The sequence below is a fragment of the Polypterus senegalus genome, chromosome 4 (genome assembly GCF_016835505.1).
Source record: "Polypterus senegalus isolate Bchr_013 chromosome 4, ASM1683550v1, whole genome shotgun sequence".
NCBI lineage: Eukaryota > Metazoa > Chordata > Cladistia > Polypteriformes > Polypteridae > Polypterus > Polypterus senegalus.
Window position 1 is genome coordinate 159,510,172 of NC_053157.1, and position 21,730 is coordinate 159,531,901.

At 35.5% G+C, this 21,730-nt stretch overlaps 1 protein-coding gene across 7 annotated transcripts in view; it reads right to left on the bottom strand.

The window, feature by feature from the left end:
* Positions 1-21,730, bottom strand: part of kcnip4a (potassium voltage-gated channel interacting protein 4a) — a 1,100,580-nt gene that overhangs the window by 41,635 nt on the left and 1,037,215 nt on the right. For all 7 annotated transcript variants that reach the window (XM_039751572.1, XM_039751571.1, XM_039751575.1 and 4 more), the window contains 2 exons: positions 16,141-16,210; positions 5,595-5,665 (listed from right to left, as the gene is read on the bottom strand). In XM_039751572.1, the coding sequence (XP_039607506.1) occupies positions 5,595-5,665; positions 16,141-16,210 (141 nt within the window). The remainder of the gene's footprint in view (positions 1-5,594; positions 5,666-16,140; positions 16,211-21,730) is intronic.

Sequence of the window (21,730 nt, forward strand, 5' to 3'; positions counted from 1 at the left end):
GCAAGGGGTGACATACTATCATTTAAGTTCAACCATGATTAATAGCACGTGGGGTTTTTCCAATTAACTCCAGCCTGTCATACCCATGAGTTGCAATGATAAGTTTGAGGAAATGGTTGGCAGGACAGAAGAACTAAATATATTCTTAGATTTTCCAGATATCAGTCTATGAGCACTAAAACATAAGTAACATGATTGTTATAATTTGTTACTAACCCTCACCTATTCTGTTTCTGTTCTCGGTACTCAAATGTGGCAATTGGTGCCACAGCCCACCTGCCAAGTTGTTTGCCTGCATATGGTAAAGTCATCCCTGATGGAGGATCACAGGAATCATGGGAAAGAGGGGTCCTTTCATCGGATTGGCTGGCCGAGCAATATTTCAGCCGTGGAATGGCCAAATGGGGAGGTAGCTTGATGAATGAGGTCTCCAGGACTCTAAAAATATCCAAATCTAATTATGTGATATCATCTACTGTTAAATTCTGCTCCATGCTTCTAAAATTTTTATTATTATGCTGTATTAAGGATTTGTTCTGTTCTGTGTATTGTATTGTATTGTATTGACCCCCTTCTTTTGACACCCACTGCACGCCCAACCTACCTGGAAAGGGGTCTCTCTTTGAACTGCCTTTCCCAAGGTTTCCTCCATTTTTCCCTACAAGGTTTTTTTTGGGAGTTTTTCCTTGTCTTCTCAGAGAGTCAAGGCTGGGGTCTGTCAAGAGGCAGGGCCTGTTAAAGCCCATTGCGGCACTTCCTGTGTGATTTTGGGCTATACAAAAATAAACTGTATTGTATTCTATTGTATATGTATTACAGCCAAATAAACATAGTATGAATGGAAAAATTAACTTTATAATACTTTATAAAATATTGTTTGAACTTCTGATTCAGCTTCTTTCCTAGACTTCTAGTTATCTCTGTTATCTGACATTGTCAAACTACTGTCACTGGATGGATGGATGTCACTAAAATGAAATATCATTGGCAGACTGCTCTGTCTGCTTACAAGTTTATCAAAACAAAATACCATCCTTTCAGTGGGCAAAGTTCTGTATTGTGGTTCATTGTGGCTGCATACTGCATATCCTTCTGTTGTGTGCAGCAATTACAGAACTGTACTAGTGCTCTCGACTCATATCCTTGTCTAATAAAAGAAAATATGGTACACAGAAAAGCAATTTAAATGTAAAACGTAGAATGAGCTGGTAAATATAGGTCTGCTCAAAGTGAATGAAGTAAAGGCTGAAGATGAGCAGTGTGTGATTGTGTACTGTTTGCAGAGATAACAATGATCGTGGCCGCTGTAGGCTCTGTGAGGAGAGAAATAACAAGATTACCCTATTTGTACATTTTACTACCATCTTCGTTATTATTCATGCCTGCTTTCAGGCGCAACAACATTCACTCTTTCAGGCACAACAGTCATTCTTCTGACCCCTACTTGTCAACGGAAAACTGCCAAGTAGTAATTTTATACTTTAAACATGAAGCTATTCTGCATTTTATTACCACATTTGATTTGAGATAACAGCGGTCAGGACAATTGCTTAATCCATTTACTTTGTGCTTGTTAATTTAAAGGAAAAGCAGGCAGCTGCTTGTCTACCTGATCTTTGCCTAAATTAAACTTTGCTTTTCTTATTGAAATTACATAAAAGCATGGCTGACTTTAGTTAAATATACTACACTGTGTGCAATGTATATGGAGTAACTCAAACTACAGTTGGACCACTCAGAATCTATCAAGACCCCATGGCAATCTCTGTAGTCTTTAAGCAGTAGAAAAGAAAAATGTATTTTCAAAGCTCTTTCTTCTGAAAATTATATTTGTTTCTTCCAGTAGGTGGGGAAAGAGACCCTGCTTTGAGAGTTTACTTTGAATCCTCCTAGTAAATATTCATCTATTTCTGAAACACATGGTAACTTTAAAGCTGGTGCTACAAATAGTATCTACTACCAGAGAAGAAAAAACAAATAAAAGCAAATTAAACTTAACTGCTACTCTTTAGATTTTACACTCTATAGTATGCTCTAACAGCTATACTCTTTCATGGTAAAATCACTTGCATCCAGTAGAAGACTGAAGTGTTCATTTACAAGAACTGAACATTTTAAAAGCATTTCTTACCATTATTGATGGAAAACTATTAGTACATTATTCTGCATGTGGACTTGGATTAAACTGGGATTTATTTTTTGACCTTTAAGTCACTGCTATAATCAGTATGATTGAAACGGGAAGCACATTAATAAATAATTATGTTACCATATAGTCAACTGTTTCAATTCTTAACAGACGTTTTTGCACCTGTGATTAAATTCAACTAGAAAAGTAACCATTGATTTTATATCACTAGTCAAGCCATTACATATGCCTTTCTGGAATAGTGAAAGCTAGCAATCATTGCATGCTGTTTAATAAATAATACTGAATACGAGAATCTGATGATTGCTCCAAGACATTTCCAGAGAAGGCAGTAATCAGTATGAATCAAAATTTAATTTTAAAAAGGCAAAGACTTAAAAAGGTACATGTCAATGGTTCAGTTGGTTTTAAGGCAATGAATTTCATGAATTTCATGCCATCTCTTATAATTTCAATTGAAAATAGGTTTAGCAAAGAATTTTACTTTGTAGTGAAAGCAAGTACTGGATTAAAGAAATGAACTGCTATGAAAATCACAAAATCTTTTAGCCTTAATTAAATAGAAAACCTACATTGAACACAGTAGGAAGTTAGCGCCTGTAGCACTGTTCTACTGGAATGAGCACAAATTTCTGTCATGCAATTATTTTAGATTCAGATAAATGTAGAAGAAATGTGGTAGCCTCTATTTAACTTATAACGATAGTAGCAACGCATCATATCAAAATCAATCACAGTATTGTTTTATTAACAAATATAATGTCATTTTATTGTTAAGGGGATAAAAGGTTACAAATTCAGCAAGGCAACTAGAACATGTTTTTAGACAGTGAAACAGAATTCTTTTTTTGCAACATTAAAGATGTTACTCTTTCTCTTAAGTGATAAATATCCGTCTACTCTTAGGAAAAATGTATGTATATGTGTTTTTTTGTTTTTGTTAAACCATGTATAAATATTTATAAATTAAGTATCACATATGAGTACAGTACCTGCATTTCATCAGATTATTTTTTGTTTCAGTGTCCTGGGTCCTGCTCATAAACCATAACGCCGTTTAATAATGTGCAATAACTGATAGATTTACTAAATATGGGTATGCGCAGGTAACCAGTATACACTTCAGAGATTTTACTGGCCTGATATGATGTACAACCATTGGTGGAGCTTACAGAAACAGGACAAATCCCCAGTGGATGCATTATCTTCCTAAAATAAATGTCCAATGAAGGATATTCTTTTCCTGAAGTGTTTTTTTGTTCTGGACTACAGCTTAAACAATTAATACAACAATAGAATAATTAAATCCATCCTACCCTAGGCAACTTTCTCTTGCACGTTACCCACCCTTAAAACAAACAGAGGAACATTCTATATGACTTCAATTACAGTTTAGCTTACCATTCCAGATTTAGCTTTTGAGAAGTCACTTGAACTTGTATATTTTGTATATATTATTTTCCTCTTTTACATGTCTGATAGCCACTCCTGTTGGTAAAACAGATCCTCAGTAGTCAGTCCAAGCTATTTAAATGGCTGCAAAGTCGTGTGCATATACTGTACCTGCAGCTAATGTCTGAATGTGCTGCGTGCACAAACAGCAGTGAGGCAGTCTCAGAAAAACTATCATGTAACACTCACCACAGTCAATATTTAATAAAGATTTTTTTTTTAAATGAAGTAAATAAGAATGCTTCAGCTTTCCATTTTCTAAGCCTAAATACCGAATGCAGGGTCGAAAGGAAGCTGGAGCTTAACACAGCAGGCATTGGGTGTAAGGCAGGAACACATAACAGGGTGAACACACACACATTCAACAGGGTCACCAATCCCACTAACCACCGGAATACCCTGCATGCTATGCTCTGCATATATTTTCTGACTTGGTTAAAAAGTAAAATAAGAAGAAAAACAAAGTTTGTTGTCATTTCAATCTCAATAGCAGTACTAATGTACTTTTTCATTTAGAATTGAGTTTAAAATACTATGAAGGGTTTATAAAACCTTAAATAATCTTGCTCTGTCCTATACTTTGGAATGACTGTCCCCATACTCTCCAGGTCGTAACCTTAGATCTTCTAATGGTGGTGGTCTTATAATTCTAAGAGCCAAGCTTAAATGAAGTAAGGTGGCCTTTTGCTGTTATGCACCTAAAATCTGGAATACTTTACCTATAGAAATTTCCCAGGCAAATACGATGGAATGTTTTAAAAAAACTGCTAAAAATCTATTATTTTAATATGGCTTTTTCGTAGCTACATTTTAGTTGCACTTATAGACTATATTGGCACAGAATTATGAAATTCTTCAGGGATCTGCTATCTTTACCAATTTCCACTTTTCTCTGCTGTCGTTTCCAGTTTTTCTGTGGTGGCACAGCTGATCAAGGCACTATGCAGCTACATGTGATGATGGAATGAAGATGGGTGCCCCAGCAGTCCACAAGACCGACTTCATCAAATCCTTTCATTTGTAGCTTGGAAACAAACTGAATTGATTTAAGAACGTTTATGTTAGATAGAATGCACAGTGGAGGCTGTGTGTACAACTGCCCTTAGAACCCCTGCAGATTTTATTTTTTTCTCCAGCCTGGCCATCTGACCTTATCACTGGACTCCTCTTTAGAGACTTATATCATGACACTGTATATTAGGAGGCTACGCTTCTACTGTAGATTTGTTTTTTTCTTTGTTTCTCTTTTCTTGAAAGTTTCTCTTTGACATTTTGTAAAGGGCTTTGAGCTATATTATATGAAAATGTGCTATATAAATAAATGTTGTCTAGCAGAATCAACTAGATCAATCAGCAAATTTTCATAAGAGAAAACTAAATTAGTATAATAAAATAAATGAAATAATATTAAATATTTTTTTTATTTTAAACGAAGTGTGCCAAACATACAAGTCTTAAGGTGTGTTTCAAGAATACAATTTAAGTCATTATTCATTTATTCATCTACTGTGTGAACCTGCTTATGCAAATGCAAAATTACAGTGGAGAAAAATCTGTCATATCAACATCAGGCAACAAAGCATGAAACAGCATTAGAAGAGACAACACATTTCCATCCATTTGCACACCCATACCCGTGTGCAATTTAGAGCCACAAATCAACCTAATCTGCACCGGAAAAGGAATGAGATTCATTTTTTCATGTTCTACTACATTCAAACACAAACACATGACGTGATACTAACTATACTTTTCATTTAATAAATGTAGTTGATTTTTCAAAAGAGGTTCTTTATATAATACAGTGAATGACATAATTGGAATTATAAGATATATTGTTTTCATCATTATGAATTCTATGACTTAAAGGGAAGGAAGGATTTATAGTTTGTTTCTTGAGAATGTACAGTAAATGAGATTAAAAACGCATTTTATCTTGTCAAGGTAAGTTTTCCATAACTATTCCACATCTAATCAGGAAAGTCCTACTTACCTGAAAACTCACGGAGCCATTATGATCTGTATCAAATGCATTGAACAGGTAGTGTGCATATGTACTTGCATCTGAAACAATACCAGAAGGTTTTAATTGTTAACTTAGTGCATAATACACATTTATACATGTTTATTTACATCTTTATAGAACTGCTAACTGCAATACAACTTTAGTCATTTTAGGATATTTTTGTTCAAAAACACTTAAAGTACCATTAATTTGTATTATTTTTTGTTTGTATTGTTTACTCAGCAGTTATTTCTTTCTAGTTTGGGTTTTTGGCTCATCTTTGCCTTTCACATTCCAAGCTGGAGGCTCTGGACAACACTAGAAATGAGCGTTATTTACATCGCAAACAGGGTCTGCAAGACATTCACAGGACAAAACACATGGTGGAACTGGGCGATTTACATTCGTTAATTTACCTACCAACAGGCAATAGACTTGAACCCCTTCATGATAAATTTCTCACCCATTTTCACTTCATCTGTTTGCAATGAGACAAATAACATTCTGGACAAACAACTTGCCAACTCACGTCCCTTATAGAACTATCTACTGACTTCTTACCCGGTGTCTTTTAAAATATAAAGTAATCCTCACTTCTGCTCCTTAGCTTTATAAAGGGAGAGAGAGAGAGAGGGAGGTTAGGAGCATGCGCTGATATTGCGCGTTGCCACACCCACCACATGACAGATCAACTCAGGATCCCAGATTAGGACCCAAGTGCAGCCATGTAACGGATGACACCTCAGCACCACACTAGTTCAGATGGAGTGGAACAGTGTGAGGTTTTTTTTAAGGTGGATGGAGTGCCAATTCTGCCACCAACCCCCAGGTTTTCCCCTGCAGGTTGGAGGGCCTACATGCAGGGCTGGATGCAGAGTAATGTTATACCCAGGATGGAGCAACTGCATGTCAAAGGGAGATTAGACAAAAATCCTTCTTTTATAAATTGCTTGATCAATTTTCTTTGAATACACCTGTTTAAAACAGAATCACAAATAGGCCTTTTGAAAGGGAAATTTATAAATAATGTGGAACAAGCCTTAAAATGTGAGTCCTAAAGGAAATTTAACATTTTAAGGAATGAATATCACGTCACCCGAATGCCACAAGTATGACAATTTAAACAGATTTAGGGTACCAATGATTTATAAAACATTGTTGAATGGTAGGATATGGTGGAGTGGTGGCTTTGAGGCTAGGGATCTGCACTGGCATTCGGAAGGTTGCCGATTTGAATCCCGTAAACGCCAATAAGGACTCTGCTCTGTTGGGCCCTTCAGCAAGGCCCTTAACCTGCAATTACTGAGCGCTTTGAGTAACTGATAAAAAAGCGCTATATAAATGTAATGAATTATTATTATTATTAGGATATAAACACTGTATTTCAGAAATACAAGCCATTTTCCAAATACCAGCTGCAGAAAGCTGTATTAAAAAACTTTGGTCTGAGTCATACAGATGCCCTTGAAACATAAACAAAAGGCCATGTAGTTATTTATAACCTATAACAGCAATGAGTCTTTTACATTGTTATTATAAAATATCTTATAATGTTAATTGCTTTGAAGGAGCCGATTCTGTGTTGTCTCTCTCTCGTACTGGTGCACATCACCATACAAATAATACACATTTTTATTGTGAAAGCTACTGTAGAATGTGCATATTTGGAAGATGTTGGCACCAGGAAAGACTTCTGGCCATAAAAATTATGCCAAAACCTATAAAATATCAACCAGACATAGAAGTGGAGAAAGATGAAGAGGGAAGAAGAGGAGGTTGACTTTGTACTTGCTGAAGCACAGCTGGTTTGTGGTTGAAATTGAGATTTAAACTTAACGTTCTGTTCATCCAACGCTTTAAATTTGTAATCTCACAGCATAATCAATTCAAAAATGTAGAAATTGGCTTTGGCTATACTATAGTACATGAGTGTGCATAACTTATATGTAGCTGAAATTCTCTCATAATCATCAAAAAAATCTTGGATGTCATTAACAGCACAAAAGAAATTGCCTGTAATTGCAAGTCTAATGCTGTCAGTTTTTTTTTTTTTTAAGAACTTCACGTTCAAAAACCTCAATTTACAAAATTCCGTTAACAGGCAATGACTTAAAGTGAGGATGATACACTGTATATAGGTATAAAGCATATACTATGTAGATTATGTACATGGAAAATGTATTTAAACCAAATGAGGAAATGGTTATTTGTATATTAGTACTATCCACCTTAATAAAAGGTGTCTGTGCGTTTTTCTTTGTCTGTGTCCAGTTGCTATATCTTTGTCATTCCAAAAGATGGTGCATCACAAATACTTTTAGTAATAAAATACATTGGATTTGTCAATCCAATAGATGATGCATCACAAACGCTAACACTGCTTTTACAAGTTCCATACCAAATGGAATCTACTGTAACAGAGGCATACACATTGTATGTTACATGTTAATGCTGAGTACTACGAGGGACATTCAAAAAGTTTCCGCACCTTTTTTAAACTCTATTTATTAAGAATTTAAAAAAAAATTACAACACTTTTCAACATAGTCACCTTTGTTTGCAATGCAATTTTGTCAGCATCGTACCAACTTTTTAATGCCCAATTACTACTCCTCCCACCTTCACCGTTTCCAACAAAAATATAAAAGTGCGTAAACATTTTGAATGTCCCTCGTACATTACTTACTTAGATTTGTGTTTAATAATTAAATTATCCCTATAACTTGCAGTTAGCATAATGTATCCATGCTTCTTGTGTATCGTAAAAGTAGATTAAAAGAAGTTGGTGTTAGAAAAAGCATCAAGATGCAAAATGCTTGCTCTAATATCCTCAAATTTTATGAGGCAACTAGCCAGCTTGTGTGAGCATACAAAATGACCATTCAACTTTTATGGGAGAGACAGAGACAGTCTTTTAATCTGAACTAATGTAACAAATCTAAGGCACAGGATAAGAGTGTCAGTGTGAAATGAATAATAGAATTATTACAGATCAAAAATGTAAATTAATAATGAGCAAAGAAATTGCTGAAGTATTTTATGGCTCATTGAACAAATGCATATTTATGTAGTGAACAAGTCATAATAAAATTGAGTTACCTTTATGTTGAAAAAATGTAATTTATTCTGTCAAAACAATTACATTATGCTTCATGGCAATTTCACAATGTTGTATCTTAAATTATGTGTCACTGCTGTTATGATGGCTGAAGTTTACAAGATCAAGTTACATTTCTCATAGATTTCTGTTTATTACGTATGATAGATTTACAATGTACAAAGTCTTACTTCAATCAGTGAAAAGAAAATTAAACTTCATTCTCTTTACATGCTGATCTAGACACGTATATCTGTAGTATAAACACAGACAGAAAAGAACAGAACTAAGTTTTTTTATTATCATAATTACCATTATGTAACACTGCTTTCAGTACATGATTAAAAGTTCAGTTTGAAATAAATATTATCATTTCATTCAAATACTTAAACACTAATGAAGCTTTCAAAACCAATGATGGGGCAATAATGACAAAGCATTACAAATATATTGCTGATACAGTATATGCCTTTTAGTGTGTATACTATAAATTAAATGAGTAGCCATATCATTTGTTGTAAATGCATTGTTATTCTCAGTGTGCCCATCCATTTGAAACTGGCTTAGTCCTGTCTAGGGAAATGAGGTACAGAGAATCTCTCTTTTTTATTCATGAGTATTTAGTACAAATGAAAAACAGTGCATTTATGAACAAAGGCAGTAAAGAAATGTGTTATTTAAATACAGCATCAGAAAGTCAAGCATCTTAATAATATAACTAACTGGATAAAAATCAAAAATGTAGTGATTGGGGCTAGTGGAAAATCAAATTACAATTTCAACTTAATAAAACTAATAAATAAAAAAGGGCATCCATTTATTACATTGGCATTTTACATTTACATTTTTTAATTTTTGTTTCCTGAAAATTTTTGGTGATTACGTTCAGCAACTTCAAATTGAACACGAATATAATTTCAGGTTGACTATATTACTTTACGTCTCTCCAAACTCCTATGTAACTTTTATGGAATTTATCGTGTTTAATCAGTTAATGATGCTAAAACCTTGATTTAGGTAAAGTTACTTACACATTTTTTGCTACTGATTTTCATTTGACCTCAACATATGATGCTTCTCATCAGTGTCCATCACAAATCGACCAGCACTGATGGATTCCACTTGACCTGATTCTACTTTTCCATCTTTGCAATGCCCTGGTGAATCCTTTCACCATGTTCATCACTGCCTGCTGTAAGATTAGCAGGGAAGAAGTCCAAGTATGAATGCAGAAAATTAATCTTTACTAGCGTGTTCCACTTCATATGTATGAAACATGTCATCAACCTGCTGGGCTTAGCTTGGTGCTCTGTAGTTGCCAAGAACATTTTCAACTTCATCCTTGAATGCCTTCCATGAGATTTCCTTTCACCCTGTTAAGAGATGTTCAAACTCTTTTCATTGATGAGATGTGTGATTTGTGGGCCAACAAAATGCCTTCCTTAATCTTGGCATCAGATATTTGTGGAAACATGACTGAACTATTGAAATCCTTTACTTTCTTTGTTGGTCACTTTACAAAGATTATCATCGGTCAAAGTTTTATATGAAGTGGAGCTAAAAATATCTTTGTTGAATCGACAAGTGGCTTATATGCTAAACTTTGGCAAGTTCTTTTTAATGTAATGAGACTCTTCAGCATGGCTGTCCCATTCACAAATGAAATTATAGTACTTATATATCTGAGCTGCATTTCTAGGAGCAGTGCCATTACTTTTAGATCATTACAGTTACAGTTGTTATACTGTATATGCATACTTATAATATGATAGGAAATCTGCAGTTTAAAATCCATAAGATACAGGAAACAAAATCTTTGTTGTCCTGTGCTATTAATGTTCAATCTCATTCAGAGTTATGGGACAAAGCCTAAATCTTTATCATCAGGCACAATGTGATCCTGGGCAGGGTAACTGTCCATCACAAGCCCAACTTGCACAATCACCCCAACACTGGGCCAGTTTAGAGACACTGGTTACTCTAAAGAAAGAGAGGAAAAACTACATGACCTGAAGAAAAACCAGACAGTAATCAGGCTCAAGATTCAAACCTTGAACTATAGAAGTGTTAAGTAGGATTGCTTACCACCGTGTTACCATGAAAATCAATTCAAAAGAGACAGAAAATAAATTATTATTCAGGTAAAACATAAAATCCAGTTGTATATGACTAAACAAAATGAAATTACTTTTCTCAATATATCTATGTGCCAGAGAAATGTCTTGAAACATGTTAAAAGAAAATAATCAAATTTAAGAGTTATTAAGTGCATGAATTTTCTTTACTAATTATTTAAAAAGATTATACTTGTAGACTATAACATAACAATACAAAATGCATATTCTCAAACACAATTCAATTCAGGGTCATGGGGTTGTCAAAGCCTATCGTGGATGCATTGGGAGGTAAGTGACAGACAGCCCTGGACTGGGTGCTGGTCCATCTCAGAGCCCACTTGCATACACCCAGACCCACACGGAGTCAATCTGGAACTGACTGTGTGAAGAAGTGGATGTATATTGACATTTCCTGAGGAAAAGCCAAGCAGTAATGGGAAGAATGTGCCAGCTCCACACGTGCAATGTCTGCTAATCCAGAATGGTATATCTTTGAGATGATAGTTCTACGGACAACCTCCCTGGATTAAAAAATATACTTTGTAAATATAATGTAACTTATCATTAACACAGAGATTGTGAAAATGTTATTACCAATTTACTACATGATGGCTTACATCTGTACACACGTGGATGGATGGCTTACAAGAGGTGTTTGAGTACCAGCCCAGTTCCGGTCCTCCTGCTTTATTTGATATTTTTGTGAAAAGGAAACAATTGGATAGCTTTATTTACAGATTAGTAATTATTCCTCAAACAGACTATTATTTTATGAAATTATGGGTATTAAGCTCTCTTTCTAATACTTGTGTAAAAATCTGTTGTGCAGTCAACCCACAGATGTGCCTCCTTATCATGGCAAATTTTACAAATTGTCACCAACTGAACAATATTAAAACTGATATTTAAAGTTCTGCAATAATTGCAGTATACTGTGAATATAATTAAGGATTGTGGCTTTGAAATTTAAATTACTCAGCTGGTGATTCCCTCCTCCCCATGGACTTACTCATGTCCCGGAATAAATCACTTCCTAAACCTTAAAATATTGAAACACAAAACCGTTCTAGTGTATTTGTAAAGCTTGCTGGGATAAAATGTGTCATAACATTTGTTTAAATCTTATCACACACGTGTCTATGGGAGGCAGATAAAGGGCTTGAATGAGGGCAATTCTCAATCAGACCGGGATGTGGCAGAGTGCACTGATTCTTTTTCTCACTTTTTTACAGACCATTCACGGGAAATTCCACCTGGCCCTGTTGACGTCACTTCCGGGTCTGAACCTATGGATGAAGACCTTTCCAGTTCCGGCCCCTTTGATGTCATTTCCGGCCCCGAGCCTATGGTTGAAGTCCCTTCCGATCTCGGCCCCTTTGACATCACTTCCTATACTGACCTTTAAAAGCCTCCACCTTTCCCCTATCCCCTCAGTTCTGTTTTCGACTCTGATTTGTGCACATCAGTGCTATCACTTGTTTACAATTTTGCAGCCAGGAAATCAATATAGGGGTGGCTGCCCCAAGCCTTGCTATGGCTCTTGTTCGAGTTTGTGATAGTCTGTTAAAAGTCTGCATCAGCCTGAAACATTGAAAGCAGGTACTGTAAAAAAAAATGTGTAATGCTTCAACTATGTGTGTTGGGAGTTATTGGTGACTTTTAAAAAATAAACTTTTGTACTTTGTAGGGTGTCAAGGGTTCAAAAGATGCATAAGGTCGAAATAAGAAGCCCATCTACTAAATAGCTCCCAGCCCTATAAATTGTGCTTAATGGTGTGGGTAAGTCAATGCTGACCCTGGAATGCCAGACTTAAAACTGAGGTGAGCTTTTAGTTAAAGAAGAAGTGCTAATTAACAACAGAAAAAGGCTTTGGTTGAAGGAAGGACTTTTTTTTGTTTTCATTAGACAGGTTGCTTCACTTCTCACACTAAACAGTCCAAAATAACCCACAGTTTGAGTTTTGTTTCTCTGTTAAGATTTTGAAAACTCTTATGTTTTCTCATCTCCTGGGGCCTCATGTATAACGCCGTGCGTAGAACTCGCACTATAACATGGCGCAAGCACAAAAGCCGAAATGTGCTTACGCACAGAAAAATCCAAATGCAGGAATCTGTGCATACTCCAACTTCCACGTTCTTCCGCTACATAAATCCCGATCAGCGTCAAAACTAACGCTCGTGCACGCGCATTATGTAACGCCCCAACTCTTCCCAGAATTATGCTTCATTGAATATGCAAATCAATATAAATCGCCCTTAAGCGCAGCCTTCTGTGAAAAGACAATGGGAAAAGCACAGGGAAAATATAAGAATTTCAGCGAATACCAAGTGGAGGCAAAGGAAAAACATACTATTTGTTCAAATAAACCGTGGTATAATAAACAAAAGGAAGTTGATCGAGTGACATAGCGTGTTGGAGAAACTTGAAAGCTCACATTCACAAATCGCACAGTGCCGGAAATAAAAAAGAAGTCACATATCAAAGTCGCTGTGAAAAGCCGAGTTGTAAGCCCACTGTCTGAGTGTCATATGAAAGCTTATTAGGGTACAGAGAAAAAAGGCACACAGTGGGGAAAAAGCATGAAATGTCAACTTCAATCTCGACATTTCCACTTTAATCACATAGTTTATTTTGTCATTAAAGTAGAACATCATAAACTTCATCTTAAAATCGTTTAATTAACCAGTTTCTCAAATCACATCGTAATTAAAGTAGCACGTTAAATGCTTTGTTTTGTATTTGATCTTCTATGTGCTCTATGTGTGTGAATCACTACTTGCTTCTTAAACCGACTCTCTTCCTCCAACCGCAACAACAACAACAACAACATTTATTTATATAGCACATTTTCATACAAACAGTAGCTCAAAGTGCTTTACATAATAAAGAATAAAAAAATAAAAGACAATAAGAAAACAAAATAAATCAACATTAATTAACATTGAATAAGAGTAAGGTTCAATGGCCAGGGGGGACAGAAAAACAAAAACTCCAGACGGCTGGAGAAAAATAAAATCTGTAGGGATTCCAGACCATGAGACCGCCCAGTCCCCTCTGGGCATTCTACCTAACATAAATGAAACAGTCCTCTTTGGATTTAGGGTTCTCACGACACAGAATCCATTACATTCGTGATATTACAGCTCTCTGAATAACTAAAATACTGAGATGTATACGTGATGTCATTTTCATGATGATAGGAGTTAAAGCACGTTATTAAACATGTGTTTCACTTCGATGAAATAATTTATTGCAGCAGTACAGTCAGGGGCGGCTCTAGGATCGTGCTCATGACACAAGCATTTAACTTTTGCCGAAATTTTTTCCTGCGTTTTTAGCTGTGTTGTTATTTTCTCTTTCTGTTTTATATTAAATATATATTGGCGTAGCCGTCACTGCAGTCAGTGCTTTTCTTTCCCCAAGTAACCAATCGCCACGCAATCAGCTCTGTAATAGACGTTAAGCCATCTGTAAGCTTATAAATGATATTGTCATCATATGTAAATACGCGCTTTATAAAGTGGCTCAGGTTGTGCGATATTATAACTGTAGTGCAAGTTTACAGTGGGGTGATTGTACTTATAAGTACAGACAGTTCTACAAGGAGCAATTGATTGAATGCATTTAAAGTTCTTGGGATGAAACTGTTTCTGAACCGCGAGGTCCGTACAGGAAAGGCTTTAAAACATTTTGCAGTGGCTGAGACAGCGTGTCCTTGAAGCTGTATACCGATAATTCCCTTTCCGATCAGCTGCTGCTGTGATTCACACTCAAATACAGTGATATAAATACTCAGAGTGGTGCAGTGAGAGAAATATGGAAAAAGATGATCCACTGTGGCAACTCCTAACAGGAGGAGCTGAAAGAAGAAGAAGAAGTGATTTGGAATACTATGGCTGTTCCCTGGACCATTATATTGTTACAAGTTAATTACAATCAGATGCATTACACTAATAAACAATATGCGGTTAGTTTCGGTGTATTTATAAAGCCGCGTCAGGAAAATAAGGTGTAACCACACTGGAACAGTAGCACTGCTTTGATGTTGGGTGCCGCCAGTCTGCAAAACCAAGCGGAGAACTTGCGTACGACAAGGTATGAGGTACCGTGGAAAAGTGCATGGCTTTATGCCAAGTGTAGGTTTTATACATCGCGATTTGAACGTGGAAAAGTTCTTACGCAACGTTTCTGTGCGTACGCACCGTTTATACATGAGGCCTCTGGTGTGTAGTAATCTATCAATTTTCCAAATTAGGCTTGATTAATGCTTATGGTAATATTCAAAGTTACATTTTTTGTCTTAGACAGGAGCTGGCTGAAGAGGATTTACTAATAAAAAAGCAGTCAGTAGTTGTCCAGCTAATGTGCTATTTTTTACATCCAAACATCATCAGAGTTCGCTGTCTAAACAAATGATGAGGATTGAGGGATACTGATTCATTCTTACTTAGAAAATCCTGCCAGTTTTCAGCAGAACAAACATGCACGTTTCTATTAAGTTGAGACATGGCAGAAAGGAAGGAAAACTAAGCCACCTTATTAAGTGATATGAGAAACCTGGCTGATGCAAAAACCCACAGCCAGTGTGCACTCCAGGACTGGTGCTGTCTACCTCTACTCTAAGGTGTGTGCTGCTCTTATCTATTAGAAGGTTTCGATATTGTCCACAGAAACAAATGTGAGAGTTGTACAGTTCAATAACAATGTTAAACAGCTACAAATTATATGTTTATGTAACCCTGGAAATTATTTAGATAAACAATTTTTAAGTCAGTTTTTTGCATTCAAAATAAGCTAATGTTTCTTATTTTCTGTGAAATTTTAGCTTATCTGTGTAAGCTTTGGAAGAATCTCTAAGCATATTACTGTTCTTAGGCAATCCAATAAGAGTGACTTATTAAAAGACAGTTTATGTAAGGTACACGTACTTGTGTGAGTGATAATGTTCAAGTCATTATGCTTCACTAATACAATTTTCTCTTCCGCATAGTCTTAGCCAAAGTTGGCCAGAAGGGAATATAAAACTGAGGGAGAGCTTTAGATTTTGACACAAGATTCCATCATTTAGCAGTGTGTGTTTGGAGGAATGGGGTCACTGGTCCTATCTGATTTTAAAATGTTTCTGATTGCTACCAGCTATAGCAATATACTTTAGCAAATAAATCTGATCTCAATTTTGGTGGGAGAGGAGGTGTCATTTTTCAATGACTGGATCTGAGAAAACCTTAATACAACTCAGGAAACATTTTAGCAAAAGTCAGGTAAGAAGTGCATGTTGTATGTACTTCTAAGCAAGTGATATACTGAAAAAAAGCTCACCTCCTTGTGGAAAGAACTGTGAGTATATCTCTTTGAATGTTTCTTCATTGACAACCCCACTTGGACATTCCTAGAGTCACAAATATATAAAAATGGGGACAAATAATCATTAATTAGGAAGAACCAAACAACTCCAAATTTTACAATATGATTAATGTTCTTTCATGACTAGTTTATGAAGCATATCAGCGGGAAGTATAAAAAACACATTTTAAAGAATTATCATCATTACCATCAGTTTTATGGCTATTTTCCAGGTTTACCAAGTTTAACTAATTGCTTTCAAATTCTTTTTCCTTCATTCTCCTTGATGCTGGGCATCTTTTGTGGTGAGACTTATTTGTTTTATGTCATCTAACACAACATTTGATCGTATCTTCTTTGACCCTTATTCCCTCCAATTCTATCATGGTGCACACTCTTTACCCCATCATTCTTTGCCTTTTGCTCCACATGTTTAAACCTTCTTAATCCCTTTGTCCTCAGTCGATCACCAACTTCCTCTACATTAGGCACTCCTCTTAACTCGACAATGGTCTTTCTCTAAAACAGTAACATTCCACATATTTAACCTGATCATTCTCATTATTGTTCTTTCCAGCTTTGTTTCATGGTCTGGTCTAATTGGTCATTGGTATTTTGTTTGACTATACTACTCCTCATACAGCTCCTGGAATTTCTTTCCCCCTTGGTATCACTGTTGTGCTCACATCTTCATCTGCACTCAGTAGCAGAAGCAGCAAAACTTCCCTAATTTTTCCACACCCCTTTCACATACTTAACTACTAACAAAGGTTATATTCTTTGCCTGCTGACTGCCATTCATATCATTACATCTTTTATGTACCCACTTCCAGCAAACTTTACACTAGATTGAGTTTCTAGCCAACACATCTACTGTGCATGCTGAACAGTCAACAAACTGCTTTTCCAAGGTTTCAGTCTCTTTGTATGCATCTCTCTCCTTGGTCTTTCATGAAATTACCTTGAGATTTTTGGCTTCCAAACTAGTTTTATGTTTCAGTGTTTTCTCCTTCAATTCTTCAACACTTTTCTCTCAACAGTAGATGCAATTGTTTTCTTGTGTAAACATGACTAAATACAAACCCTAAACAGGAAAGGTTTGGGATGGTATTTGTTGAAAATGATGCCGAAGCAGGATAAGGAGAAAGCTGCAACATTAGAAAAGAGCATGGTGCACAGATATGGGTGACTGAGAAAAAGAAATATAAACATGAAAGAAATGAAATGGGAATTCTGTGGTATGCTTTTGGTGTTTCATTGAGGGATATACTGTATTAAGGAATGAATATGTTAAAAGATGGGAAGGTGTGTTAAAGACCACTGAGATGAAAAAATGAGAGAACTAGACTGAGATGCTTGCTACTACTACTACTACTAGTAGCAGCTCAGTCTAGCTTCCTCATTTTAGTAGTAGTATCATCATGTGTACAGAGTACATTAAAAATCTTGTTTGCATGTCTCACCAGCATGCAACTCATTGCCGCCTTCTGGTAAAATGATAATCAGGAATGTATTGAGTACATCATTATAAGGGTATAGCAGATATCTATGATTGCCTATAATGCACTGAACAACAGATTAACAACTATGGATGTTTCTGTTGGTATGGTCACGTGGTAAAGAGAAATGAGGGGGAATGATTCAGACAATCTGGAGAAGAACTATCACAGGCACAGGTTCATTTGGGAAACTGTGTGGGGAGGGAAATGAGAGAGGGGCGATTTAGGGTAGAGGAATGTTGAGCATAGATACTGATGGAGTAGTCTTATGAAGGAAACTGACACCTAGCAAAAGAATAACAGCAGGGGGAAACAAGAAGATGAAGAATATTAAGAAGTAGAGAATCCATTTTGGCTCACTTGAATTTTTTTTGGTTCATTTAGATATTTTTTTTCATTTCATGAAACTAACATTTTAAGAGCTGAATCATCAAGCTCTGTTTTCATACTTGTGTTGTAATTTAATATCCTTGTCTGAATAGGATTTAAATTTTTGAGGGTGTCACACTTTCATATTAGAATCTTTGTAGGTAGATAATGAGTTGCTCAGAGACCTTTCTGATTGCTAAAGACCACCTCCCAAGAGGTACCATGATTGACGTCAAGAAGACTCGCTTCTAAATTCTAGCACTGCACCAGTAGCACCTTGTCCAAGTTTAAAGTGTGGTTTACTGACTTAAGTTCATAGCTTTCTTGTCTCGACCCAATTTTCTTTCTTATTGTTTTGATCTAGTTGAAAAATAGTGCTCTTGTAAACAAGTCCTTGTAATTTATGTCCTAGGACAAAAATGATTAAGCCCTCTGTTTTTTATAGTAAATCATAAAGACTTGACAAACCCATTTATGTTTTTAGTTTCTTTGTTAAGACATGTGCATAACAAAGAACAAAGAAACTAAAAGCATAAATGGGCAATACATTGTGATTTGCTTTTAAGACATGTGCATCTCCTGGTCTATTGACAAATAAATAATACAGTTTTTCTCCCTCCCTCTCTTTTTGCTAGCTGACTTGGGATAAAAAGGTAGGTGGTAAGTATCCAAGCTGCTGTCCCGCTGAGTCACTTCAAGATTTTGTGACTGGCAGAATGAAGAAAAAGAAACAAATACTTGCTTTTCTGGACAAACTTCTTTTATGCTTTCCATTTTACATACTTCACTGATATTCATTTTCAGTGTCATATCTTGCCTCTTTTAGATAAATCTTTTGAAATTCTGCATTTCCTGTGGTATGATCAGAGCTCAGTGAGTTTTACTTTATTTACTATAGTAGCTCTTAAATAAATATACTTTACATTTTTTTACTGTCTCAGAAAAGTTCAGGTTTACATGCACATTTGCTGTTCAAAATGACAGGTGCAGACTCTTGGAAAAAGCATAACTGTTCTGTTTTACTAAAACAGCATTATTTTAAAAAACAGAAGGGGTGAACAGCCAGATTAAAACTATAATACAAAATACTCACTTAATCACCCCTCTGGGGTTACAAACATTATAGTTTGATAACTACTTGGTACATTTTCATATCGACCACATTTGTTTTAACTAATTTAGCTAAGTTCTGACTATATCTATATGATTTTCCTTATTTAATCATTAGATAATTCAATTATTTTGCGTAGAATGTGTACTTTCATAAATATTGTTGAATCTCTGTTGTGCTGTTTAGCAACAAGCCTTTGCATTGATGACATTCTGACTTTAATCTAACTAAAATGATATACTGACTATTTTTGTACAACTTCTTAAAAATTATCTGGATACAAATTTGTGGATGTGTGGGTATTTTAAAAATTGATTTAAATATTCTTTACAATAGCTGTTTCATATAATACAATAATAAAAAGGTCCACCAAATATCAGTTTGGATAATGGTTTCCAAAGAAACTTGTACCTACTCTGAACAGAGCAGAAAGGATTTGTGTACTGATTACTGCAATACTGAGTAATGGTTCTGGCAAGAGACTTTTGAACCAAGTGATATTGAAATTAAAACAGATTAAAAGATACACTTTCCAAACAATAGAGTACAGAAATCTATCCTGCAGGTGATTAAAGTACAGACAATCTTCTCAATGTCATTAAAAGAAAAGAACACATGTAAAAGGGTGATATGAAGGAAGCAGAAGGTAGAAACTTCATGAGATTTATGAGTTGTGTCAAAAGGGGTAAAAATCCAAAAATCATGCAAAAATCCCCACAGAAGACAGCAGCATGATTGTCTCATCATCTATACTGATAAAGAAGCTCATTGTTTTAAACTGGGTTTGAGTACTAATTATGATTAACCTTTATTTGTATTTTGATTTTAAACAGGAGAGCTCTTTCCAACTGTTAATTTCATCAAGCAGGACATAGCTTGTCATTTTCAACAAATAAATCTTATAATCATCAGCAAAGTGATAACAGCAAGTTGATATAATAACATCATCAAACCAAAGTCAAAGCTGCAAACAATTTTGCCAGCGCAAAGAATGCAGATACTAAAAAGCAATGCAATAAAGACACGTCAGTTACACACTGTTGAATTTGCTGGTGTCAAGAACCCATATCACTGAAGGAGGACTTGAACCAGTGAAGTGAAATATTAATACACCCAGGATACTCTCCATTCTGAAAATGTATATATTTTGAACACCTGCAACTGTTTCTGCACTGAAGCCTATGAGAAGACAATGCTATTCATTTGGATTTTGCTGACATAAATAACCATTAATAACTAAAGGTAGAGCAGTCTTACCATCGCTTTGCTGTGCTCTAAAATAGGTTATTAAAAAAAAAAATTTGTCCTGTCTTTAGAGTTTAAGTTATTGTTGAACTGTGATGTTACAATACACTTAAGGCTTACAGAAGAAAAAATAAATTAATTTAAAACATCTTCACTTCTATAATGTAACAAAAGCTGCATTTAAAGCATCTGGCACATTGTTAGTTGTGCTTGACTTCTCATCCTGACCATATCACATCGAGGTACGGATTTGAGGTCAAAGTTGGATAAGGTTAAGAGGAAAACATCATCTGCAAATAGAGGAGATACAGTCCTCAGGTCCCCAAACAAAATGCTCATTAAGAATTGGCGATATTTTGTGATGCTGCTTATGAAAATCATGAACAGGAAAAGCGATATAACCAACCTTTGGCAGAGTCTTACCATCAGTGTTACCAGACTTGACCTAATGCCAAATATGCCTAAAAACATCTTTCTTTCTGTGCAGTAAATACAAGAACTGGGTGCTAGCAATCCTAGAACCCTTTATCGAATCCCATATCTTTTAAGTGTTTTTCAAAATACACTTTACAGTAAATAGATAAAAACATTTTCAAAATGCACAAACTACATAGAAATATAAAAGGCAAATTTCTACGAACATTCATACATCTGTGCCAAGGCAAAATGTTCACCTATTTTTACATGGTAGGATGTAGATATTGTTATTACTAAATTTGAGATTAAGTTATAGAACTGAATCTCCATTGCAGTGTTAAAGCACACATTATCTTAAGCAAAGAAGTTTGGTGAATATGATCCTTCAAGAACTGGATCACCTCCTTGTATCTCCCTTTTTAAAAATGGAGACCACCACCCCACTCTACCAATCTCAAGGCATTTTTAGCTAGATTAGTACCAAAGGTTTGGTTGTGAGTAAGACATATTTTGTCAAGTATGCATTTCATTTTAAGTGTGCACAACACATGCTGCAAGAGGGCTTACGACACACACACATACAAAATGTATTGCTCCCACTTAAAATGTAACATTCACTGTCAAAATGTGTGATCCTCACTCATTAATATTTGGAAGTAGTTCTGCACAAGAGCACTCCCATAAGTAATGACTGCAAACATTTGAAAAATGCATCATAAATGCATAAGCTGTACTACAAAATAAATCATATGCAGTTAAAACACATTCAAAATATCCAGCGTGCTCAAGCAAATGGTCCTGTGCTCTCATGCAAAACTCCATGCACTCTGTCATTCACGCAATATTCAAGAGTCACAGTAATCAAGACATTGCTACAAAAAACACTGTTAAAGCATGAGTACCACACCTACATGAACAGGAAATA